Source organism: Hydra vulgaris, chromosome 02 (genome assembly GCF_038396675.1).
Source record: "Hydra vulgaris chromosome 02, alternate assembly HydraT2T_AEP".
Taxonomy (NCBI): Eukaryota; Metazoa; Cnidaria; class Hydrozoa; order Anthoathecata; family Hydridae; genus Hydra; species Hydra vulgaris.
Window position 1 is genome coordinate 28055811 of NC_088921.1, and position 11813 is coordinate 28067623.

Genomic DNA, 11813 nt, shown 5'->3' on the forward strand with positions numbered 1-11813 from the left:
TATATATGGTGGGCCGCAGACATGCATTTTAAAAATGTTTTATTAGAAACAACGATAAAAAAATCACAAATAGTTTTTTGAACTCCTTTATTAAAAAAGAATATGAATACTAAATTAATTTTCTAACTTTTTATTTAAATTGAAAATCTGAAATTAAAAACACAAAAAATTATTAAAAAATCGTGACGATATATTAACAATCGATATAAGAAAATAAGGCGGGTGAATTTAAAAAAGCAATTGCTTTTACTCAGTGTTTTTGGAGTAATTGTTCAGCTTTACGTGAATAAAGATTGAAGCAAACTGTCTTAAAATTTATTTACGTAAAGCTGAGCAATTTACTCTAAAAAGGTTGAGTAATTGCTCAGCTTTACGTGAACAAAAATTTCATCAAAATTGGTCAAATTTTTATTATCGTAAAGCTGAACAACTACTTCAAAAACGCTGATGAAAAGTAATTTCTTTTTTTTCATTCACCCGGCCTAATAGATCAGTATTGTTGTTGTTGTTGTTGCTTAACATTGAGCTATTTTTGTTTTTTTGTTATTGTCACTAAAATCAAAATGTCTCATTCAAAACCTAGTGCAAGCAAAAAACGTAAAATTGAAAATGAAAAAAGCATTTTTCAATCAAAATGGGAAGTGCTATACTTTTTTACAAGCATTAATGAAAGTATTATTTGTCTGATTTGTCAACAAAAAGTTAGTGTGCCAAAAGAATTTCTTATCAAAAGGCACTATAAAACACATTGGGAAAAATTTGAAATTTATCAAAAAGATAAAAGGACAGACAAATTAAATGAACTAAAAGCCAAACTAAAAAAGCAACAAAATATTTTTCATCCCGTGAACAAATCAAATGAACTCGTAGTCAAAGTAAGTTATAACCTGGCACATTTAACTGCATCTCATTCCAGACCTTTCACTGAAAGTGAATTTATCAAAACTGCCTAATTGAAACAACAAAGATTCTTTGCCCAGAAAAATAAAAGATTTTAACAACATAACAGTTCAAGAAATACAGTTGCTGAGCGTGTAAATGACATAGCAACAGATTTGAGAAATCAGTTAAAAAAATCTGCAAGGATGTTCAGGCCTTTTCAATTGCTGTTGAGGAAAGTACAGATGTCAAAGATGTTGCTCAGTTGTTTTTTTTTTAATCAGAGGTTGCAATTTTAAATATTAAATTACAGAAGAACTTCTGGTGTTGATTCCAATGCATGGTACAACAACAGGTGCAGACATTTTTTTGAAGATTAAAAAAATACTGGACAAGTATAAACTTCCAATTACTAAGCTTGTGTCAATAGTTACTAATGGAGCACCTGCTATATTTGGTACAAATAAGGGTCTTGTTAGTAAATTAAATTAGAAAATTGGCAAAAAGTAAACAATTTTCATTGTATCATTCACCAAGAAGTATTATGCGGAAAAACAGTTGATCTGGATTATGTGATTAAAAGAATAGCATCTTTTGTCAACTTTATAAGAACAAGATGACTAAATCATTGTCAGTTTGCTTCATTGTTGAATGAAAATGACAGTGAATATGAGAATTTACCATATTATACTGAAGTTCAATGTTTATCGTGTCACAAAGTACTCAAAGCATTCAATCATCTGAAAACTGAAATATTTCAATTTTTGGAAACAAAGGGGCAAGATATTTCAGATATAAAAAATACCAAGTTTCTTCAAGATCTAGCTTTTCTAGTTGATATCACAAAACACCTGATTGATCTGAACATTATTTTGCAAGGAAAGAACAAATTGGTCACCACAATGTTTGATAATGTCAGAGCTTTTCAAACCAAGCTTATAGTCTGGGAACGTCAAATTGAACGAGAAAATTTGGCACATTTTGAGACGCGCAAGTCTATGAAGCTGCAAGACCCAAATTTTATGCTCAGCAGCTACTCAAAAAATATAAACAATATAAAAACAAGATTTTGAAGTTAAGGTTTCAAGATTTCAAAAAATGTGAACCAAATTTTGCTTTCTTCACCTCACCATTCAACTTTGATATTGAAAAAGTGGAAGAAGATCTGCATATGGAATTAATTGAACTTCAGGGTAATTCTGTTCTCAAACAACAACTTACTGATGTTGGTGTACCCAAGTTTTATTCATTTTTACCACTACATCAATTTCCCAAGATGATTCAATTAGTTTGTCAAATGTGTGCAATGTTTGGCAGTACTTATCTTTGTGAGCAACGTTTTTCACATGTGAAACGAAATAAAACCCTTGAGAGGTCCAGGCTTTCTAATGAACATTTGTCTTTTATAATGAAAGTGGTAGCTAGCCAAGATATAAAACCAGACTTTATTAAGCTTTCAGCGAATAAAAGATGTCAAATTTCTGGAAAATCCAAAATGTTTGTTATTATTATTACAAAACACTTCTTGTTTATTTTTGTTGTGTTCTTATTGTGTAAAATAAATAATGCAAAATTAAACTTCAGTAGATTTTTAATAATATTGCAATGATTTGATAGATTTTAGATACAATTATAATCTTGTTTACTTCACATCAAACCTTAGCAAAAGGACAGTTTGGGTTGAAGAGTTACACTTTATTCATCAGAAAAAAAAGTATTAGCTTAAGCGGCCCTCACAACATTTCCTTAGGCTAAAGAGGCCCCTATATCAAATTAAGTTTGACATGCGTGGTCTAATTAATACTTTTTATTTATAATTTATACAAATTTAAAAAGGGTACAGCTAACTATTGTCATAAAAATCATAAAAAATAGTTTTAAATTGTTTTAATGTGTACAACTTTTGATTTTGTATCACGAAAACCAAGTTGGTTTTTTTAACTTATTTGAAAATTAAAGTAAAGGCTCGAATTAATGAAAAAGTAGTTTTTGAATGTTTTAGTATGTAAAAAAAAAATTTTAATATGAATATTGACACTTTCTATTAAAACCTTCGTCAATAAAAATTAGTTGTTGAGGTATATTAAGGAAGTATATATTAAGGTAGAGCTAGCGAATTGTTTATACCATTTATTCACTAGATAACTAATATTAGTTATTATATATAATATTAGTTATTATATATATTATTATATATTAATATATATAATGATAATATTATTATTATATATAACCCTGACTGAACGATATTTTGAACACTAAGGTCTCAAAATGAAAAGGTGATTAAAACCACTTTTTCGTTTTAAGACCTTTGTGTTGTTCAAAATATCGTTCGGTATAAAAAATGCCTATGAACCTGTATTTGATAAGCCTATGTTTAAAGGTAAAAAATTTTGACTTCTTTAAATAGTATAAATGTATCAATAGAGCAATTAGCATATATACTCGTCTACTTCTATAATTACTATAGCAACTTATTTTTTTAAGTTTAAATCATAGTGAGACAACATACAGTCATAATAACAGATAGTCAGGCCAGTTAGGTCGTTTTCACAAGATTCTATTGTTTTTAGATAATAAAAGTTAAAATTTCGAATTTATGTTGAAAATAATTAAAGATAAGAAAATAAAATGAACAGTGCATCGATTATATTAATATAATTGCTGGAGTCAACGTTCAACGTTCAACGTTGTTTCGCTTTCGTTTTTAAAGCAGTATTAATTAGTTACTAGGTTTTTCTGAGCTTGAACGAGCACGTTCTCAAACTGCACGCGGTCATTGAAGAATGATCTATTAAGCGAGTTAAAACTTCTTACCTTTTAGAACTTAATTATCATTTACTAGTTTAGAAAGATTATATAATGAATCATATTAAGATAAATAATCATCATTAAGATCATATTATAATTGAAATAAGCATAGAAAATAGTTTAGCAGTTTATATATAACATTTTTATTAGATATAATAGAAAAAGCAGAAAAGATCACTCCTTTTAATTTTTTAAATCGTCTACATTTTGTTTGTTTTAGCTTTTCTTATAGCTTTATTTTTTTTAGCAGTTTTGTTTTTATACTGAGCTTATTTTTTTTTTTTAGAAGGAAAATAGGGGTATGGATTAGTCCTAATTATTTTTTATGCCCTTTTTTTGCAATAAAAAAGTTATACTAATGTTATTTCCATAAAATTGGTTATTACTACTTTGAAATTTCTGTGAGGCTATTAAATATTCTTGTTCTTTTTTAAAAAATTTAAAAAAATAAATTAAAATTTTGAACCAACACTGACATGTCATTGTATGTGAAGGTTAACTTTTATTACGAAGATTACAGTTCTTATGAAAGAAAATATAAAGGCAAAGAGTATTCTTTGTATATATATTTATATTTTGTTTACTTTGAACCTTTTTAAATTTTCTCATACCATTTTTAATTTTTTTTTTGTACAATTCAAGTTATATATGTTTATTGTGCATAAATGCTTTTTTGATAAATATGTCTATGTAAATGCAGATAAGGTAACATGCGCTTTATAACTGTTTTATGAATGTGTTTTTGTAATAATGTAAAATGTTTTTTTTTTATTGTTTTATTTATGTGAAAATATGTGTTATATAATTGTTTTATAATTGTGTTTAAATATGCTTATATAAGGTTAGATATATATGCTGTGTTAATAGTTGGTACATATGTTTGTATTATTTTGTTACCAAGTTTTCAAAGTGCTGTGACTTGGCATACATGCAGAGCAAAATTTGTCAACCTTGCCAGCCAAACAATGTACTTATAGCATAGGTGTGACTTTGCAGTGTTTAGTTTCAAACTGTGTTACTGCTTTAGGTCTAGGTGTTTTCTAGCCTTTATTATTAATTATTCTGGAAATACATAATAATGTCTTTCGATAACATTTTGCGTAATGTTGTTACATTTGGCTTACCTTTATGTTGGTGTCTATTATTAAAAATGAATAATATGTAGTTTCGTTATTGGAACTCGCTGCATTTATTCATTCACTAAAAGCTAAGACAAATCATTTTGTTATATATACATTTTGTTCATGTTTTAATTTGATTTTTCGTCTTTAGCTCTCTGTCAAAAAGTGAATTTTGGAACCTTGATGTACCAACACAAATTATTTTTTAAAAGCTAACATGAGATAACATTATTTAACAACTGCTACTCTGGAATTACAACAGCTTATCTCTACGTTTCAGGTACATTGATTTCCAATTTTCATATTTGATGTTTTTCTATGTATTTACTTAATCATTACATTTTTTCATATCAGATTTATTATATGATGTATTTATGCGATATAGAAAAACACAATATTGTTAATTTTTATGTATCTTTTAAAAACATCTACTGATAATTAGTCCAGTCAACGTTCAAAGTTCAACGTTGCATATGTCATTTTAAAATAGTTTCTAGGCTTTTCTAAATGTGTTTTCTATTATTCACGTGAATTTTAAGGATTTTAAAAATTAGAAGGGTTAATAACAGCGGCGGTTTTAAGCACAGGCAAAGCAGGCATTTGCCGGTGGCCTCGCGCTCAGGTTGCCTCGCATTTTTTTTTTACAAGTAATATAAAAATTTTTTCTTAGTACAATAAATATAAACAACGAAACTCATTTATTAAAATTCAATATAATGTATGCGTACAGTATTTTAATAAACAGTATTTTTATAAAATATTCAACTTTACATATACATCTATTATTATGTATGTAGCAATTTTTTTTTGCGTTAAACATAATGCCTGGCAACCATATGAAAGAGTATGCGGTTTCTAATCTCATATACATTGACAATGACTGTGACAAATATATCTTTGCCCATATACACCTACACGTCTCAAAGGCTTTTTCTGTTTTTCCATCCTCCTAACTGAATGACTTTTTGTTTGTTTGTTTATTTATTTTATATAATATTGTCTTTACATTTTTACTGTTGCACAAGACATAATCTGAGCAGCGATGGGATGTTATGCTGGTTCCGGGTATTTGTTGTAGCGGTTTCTCTTTGAGCCATAGATCAGTGTTTATTCCATGTATAGGTGTTTTATCCATTGTGGATTCGATGAAGTATGGCTACATTTGCTAACAGTTATTGACAATAGTCCCATAAGCGGGGCTGCCCCCTCTCTGGGAATATCCTTGGTGAGTTGGTGAAGTCTAAAGTTGGAGACTCTCCTTGCATTGCTGTTAAAGCCATCTTGGGTTCTTTGATTTACGACTGGCACTTCCCTTATTATTGTTGTGGCTTTTATATTCACTCCTTACGCTGGCTTTTGATTAGACTCGACGTTACAGAACTTACAACAAAGACTGATTTTTCTTTTACTAATTTATCACATTTACATACTACTTTTATTATTTTACATTAATGTTTTCATGAGGACGCTTGTTCCTTCCTTCTGGCTTTGAGTCTTTATGCATTTTATGAGTTGAGTTCTTTATTTACATTTTAATATACATAATCCTGGTACGTTTTTGGTTTTATATTGAAAAGATTTGTGGTTTCTGTAGTATTATATTTGTTTGACGTCGCTATGCCATTTTTGTTTTTGTGAGCACTTCAATGCCTAACGATCTTTTTATTTTTCCTGACAACAATTTTGTTTTTAGTTTCTCGTTTGTTATAGTTTGTTATATTGCTATAGCTATTGTATGATTGTTGTTGGTATAAAAAATGTTGTGTTATGATTGTGTGCGAGTTTCAATTTTTTGGTATAATGTAAGTAATGAATGATGTAAAAAACCAAATTAAAAACTCATAAAAATTTTCAAATTAAAACTCATAAAAAACTATTTACGTTCCACTATGGGTCAAGACCGCTTATCTGCATTAGCTTTAATTTCCATTGAAAAAAAAATATATATATATATAAAAAAAAAAGTCGGTCCTTGGACTGTTCTGATTTAATTGATGAGTTTGCGTCTTTAAAAGTCAGAAAGGTTAAGTTTTAAGTCAATGTAATCAATCCTCCTAAAATCTGCGAAAAAAATAAATGGTATCGCATTTTGAGTAGTCTTATTAGTGCATCTTCATCCAAAATAAAAAAAATACTTAATGTACACTTAAAACCTATGTGCGTTTTTTGCTTCGTTACGTTCTAAGAAATATCCAAAACACAATAGAACACAAGAATTAAAAACTCATTTAATATTATAGAAAACTTGCCTATGGCCTCGCATATGGTAAATCCGCCGCTGGTTAATAATAATAAAAATTTTTAGATTGTAGAACTGGTACTGATTTGAGTGAGTTTTCTATATTATTTTATTTTATATTGGGTTTATTTTTATTAGATGTATATTTTATGTATTTAGCATAGAAAACTAATTTTATGTAAGTAAGCTCAAAACTGTGAAATTCGTATTCACCAAACTTGAGACATAAAATATACTTTTAATGTATTTTATATTTCTCTGTATATGAATATTTTCTCTTAGAAAATATACATATACACATACTCTTGAATTCTTTTTTATTTAGAGTAAAATATACTGATATTGCTTCAATTTTTATACTTTTTGATTGTGTATTGTAGTCAAGATTCTTTGTCAAATTAAAAATTATTGATGTAAATAAACTATTTCATATTTTTGATAAACAACTTATATATAAACTTAAAAAAAGAAATGGATTTCAATTAATCTTAAGTTAAAACATAGTATTGATTAAAAAAAAATCACAATGCGTAAGATTCTTTTACTTTTATTTATTATTCAGTTGTAACAATAGTAATATTACTGGTAATATGTTTAAAGATAATAGTGAAATTGAATTGGATAATATTAGGCTCAAAGAAGTTATTTGTGTAAATGCTAATAGGCGACTTAAAAATAAGTGTTGTACAATGCTAAGCATGAGTTTTACTATTTATAGTAACAATAATAACAGTTTTAAATTTAAATGATTTAAATTTTTTTTATAAATTCAAACATAATTATGTTTTTTTTTTTTTAGTTGCCTTTGTCATCATTTTATTAGTTTGCTTACTGTTGAAACATGGTTTTAACTTCGTAAAATTAATATGATGTGAAATTTACTCTATTAATCATTAGTCAACTGTTAGAGACAAGCTGAAACTTTACATAATAAAGGTAAAAATAATTTTCTTTACTGGTAATAAAATTATTTAATATTATTTATTGCATGTCTTTTTCTAATAAGCCGCTTTGGAAACACTTTCTTTTTCTCCCTGTCTCTCGTAGATGAGAGTTAAACAAGAATTAGTACAAGAAGCATTAATAAAACTTATGTAATTACTGAGCTCTTACTTATTTCTTAATACCACAATTGATAATCATCATTTACAAGGAATATTTTACGCGGTACTTGCTATTTTATAATATAATTGTTCAGATTGTTTTAAGATAATAAAATATCTTATTAATTTGTGGTGTTATATGCCCATGTAATTACGTTGTGTTGTCTAGCCTTTTTATAATCTTTCCTTTTTTAATTATTCTGGAGACAAGTGTCTGTAATGTGTGCATACAAATATCTTATCCTATGCGCCATTGAAACTGTGTTTTGTGCTGATAGAGCTAGGCTATTTATTGTTAATTATGATTTAGTTACTAATAACCCGTATTACGGGTTGCTTACTGATAGTTTCATATTAGATCTAGAATGAGATAATTTATTTTTGAAAACAATAAGTTTATTAATGATGTCAATTCTTTTCATATTGAAATTTAAAATGGAAATGTATCAATCAATTTTTATTTCTAGTAGTGTATGATAAAATGTAAGTCAGTTCAAAAACTCATATAACAACGCCATATAACAACGCAGCACTTAAATGGCGACTCTTTAACAAAGCTAATAAATGCATAAACTGATCTTAAGCAAACATATTCTACAAATGAGATCAAAAGTATTGTTTAAAAAAATATTAATTTATTGTTATAAACGATCTTTGCTGCCATCCATATACCAGAGATGAGCTTTCAAAGTACATATTCTCACAAGATGATACAAATCTCTCATTCAAATTGATAAACGAAATAATGTAGAATTTTAATAGTGAAGCTGAAGTTTTTTATCTAAAATTTTGTAAAGTTGCTGGTCAGAAAGGATTTTTATCACAGACCTTCAACTCTTGTAAGATGCCAATCCCATTGATCCCGATACCGTTGACGCCGTGGTTATTGAGTTAGAGTTCCTCCCCTATTTTCTTCTAGGTATTACTAAAAAAAAATAGAGAGCTCCATAAATTTGAAAACGTGCCCCTAAACTTGCATGCGGTCCTCCTAAAAACGCTGGGCCACACCAATTGGGGTGTGTGGGTAGCCTAACCACGACTCTCGATATAACCTTGCTAATCATATTTAACAGAAAAAAACAACAGAAAAAGCAAAAACTTGGCTTCACATTAGGATGACAATTATTTAAAATTATATAATCAATTTTCTACGACATCTTTTAATATTTTATTTTTGTGTTTGCTTATTTTCATATTCAATGCTTGTAAGCTTACATAAAATCAAGTCTAAAATGAATAGAACAAATTTGTTCAGAAAAGAAATCAAGAAAGAATCTTCCATTGAATTGAATAAATTCCATTGAATAAATATTACACATTTTAAAAAAAGTTACTTTCATGTCCTAAAATTTTTTACAAACGTATTCTAGCACAACGTATTTTAGCAGTATGATTAAAAGATGCAATAATACAGTAGTATTAATATTAAGTTGTGTAACTTTTTACTTATTTTTAATAATTTTATCATGTATTGTAATAATTAAATTGATTGGTTATTAAAATCATTAAACTACATAAGTCGTTTAATAATTTTATGGATATTATTTTAATTAAATTATTTTGAAATAAATATTGATAATACTTGATAATAATATATCTTTTATCATATCTTAAGTTTTCCTTAGTGTCCTCTTTATTACGCACAGTGAGTGGCATAATGACAACAATAAGTATACTTCCTAATACAAGATTGCATTCAAAACTCTACCGACAAATACCAAATCAAATATATATATATATATATATATATATATATATATATATATATATATATATATATATATATATATATATAATAAATGTATATATATATATATAAAATATATATATATATATATATATATATATATATATATATATATATATATATATATATATATATATGTATGTATATATATATATATATATTTATATAAATATATATATATATATATATATATATATATTATATATATATATATATATATATATATATATATATATATATATATATATATATATGTATATATATATATATATATATATTATATATATATATATATATATATATATATATATATATATACATATATATATATATGTATATATATATTTATATATATATATGTATATATATATATATATATATGTTTATATATTTATATATATATATATATATATATATATATATATATATATATATATATATATATATATATATATATATATATATATATATATATGTAAGTACTATTATGTATTCAAATGTGTTTAGAATTTCATAGTCATTTAATAAAATAATTTTTCAAACCAACAATGACTTAAACCATTGACCTTGCTCTTGCTTGTTGCATAGAAAGAATAGAAGGTGCAATTTGTCTTTATTTTTGCATGACGTTTACATTTCCTTCATAACTTTGATTGCGCGCTCTGCGCATTGATTACTTTTGGGGATCTGTAGTATGGATGGCTCTCGCTTCCTGTGAGCTTAAAGCCTTTTTGTATGGATTCAGTACTTCAGCAAGTTATTAAAGTCGTTTTCATTTTACAGTTGGTCTGTAAACCAATGGTCTGCCCAGCCATACAATATAAATCGACATACTCTCTGCAAAATTGTCTTTGTTGAAGGAATTAAAATGAAGGCTAGGATCGCTAGTATAACTCTGGAATTCCACCTCGCATTGCTGATGTTGGGTAATTTCTGAAACCTGATCAATGGAAAATGTCCCTTTTCATTTAAAAATCGGAATACTCGAGTGAGATGAAATAAAAATTTCATATCATTTCTCCAGCCTGATGTTTCGAGAATTACTTCTACTCCGTTATCAAACTGTGTTTTCAGTTGTTCGTACTCCTTCAACAGTTGAGATACAAATGGATATTCGATGTTTGGCGATTGTGTTTTACTTCGAAGTTCTTCATCCATCACCAAACGGAGGATTCTAACACATGGTGTTGACAACTGATAAACTGAGGTTTGTTGATGTGTTTCTCTGTGAACATCTGTTGCAATATCACAACAAAACCATTCTTTTTTCCAGTGTTAACGCTGGTGCTATCTGCAACAATCATCTGTATTGAATTCCATAGGCGAAATTCATCGAGGACTTTAGAAATTTATTGAGCAATAGTTTTTGCCCTGCCATTTTATTTGATTTCTCTTCTTTCATTTTTATGGACGACCACTTAATAATCGATTCCGTTGATGTGCTTGCCATCAAAGTGTAAGGACCAACTTTCCATATGCAACTTTTCAATCATTTATTTTTTCAGCTTGATTGTCTCTTTCATTGTTGAATTGTAAATAACTGATTAATACCGTGAAGGCATTGACATCCTATGAAGTTGGGATGTCAATGCCTTTACGAGCCGATTGCTTGCATATGCTAGCAGCTTTGTTTGTTGATACTCTTGTGTAGGTCACCAAGTTGACTGCAATTTTGCTTTTATGATGTTTTCTGCTTGGTATAGGAGTAGTCTCATCCTCCTCTTCTTTATCGTTTTCATATTCACTGTCGGCAGCCTCAGAGTCAGAATCACTAAAACCAGGATAGTAAGATTGAATAGTTGGATGACCTATTAGAAAGTTTTTGTCTTTCAAAGGGTTGGGTCGTTTCTTTACTGGCCGCGTGGCCTATAGAGTATCCCACTGTTCCTTTGCTTTCTACTTGGAGATGGTAC

At 27.6% G+C, this 11813-nt stretch overlaps 1 protein-coding gene across 1 annotated transcript; it reads left to right on the plus strand.

Moving 5' to 3' along the window:
* Window positions 1–1215: 1215 nt before the first annotated feature.
* LOC136075981 (general transcription factor II-I repeat domain-containing protein 2-like) lies at window positions 1216–11078 on the plus strand. The gene is made up of 4 exons (XM_065789436.1): window positions 1216–1353; window positions 1515–1873; window positions 1960–2376; window positions 10925–11078. Exons 1-4 carry the CDS (start codon window positions 1216–1218, stop codon window positions 11076–11078), a joined length of 1068 nt encoding a protein of 355 aa, XP_065645508.1.
* The last annotated feature ends 735 nt before the right edge of the window (window positions 11079–11813 follow it).

Coding starts and splice junctions, on each gene's coding strand:
- LOC136075981 (XM_065789436.1), top strand. CDS start 1,216: ATGCATGGTACAACAACAGGTGCAGACATTTTTTTGAAGATTAAAAAA. Junction 1,874..1,959: donor GCACATTTTGAGACGCGCAA/GTCTATGAAGCT, acceptor TTTGAAGTTAAG/GTTTCAAGATTTCAAAAAAT. Junction 2,377..10,924: donor ATTTCTGGAAAATCCAAAAT/GTTTGTTATTAT, acceptor TCATTTCTCCAG/CCTGATGTTTCGAGAATTAC.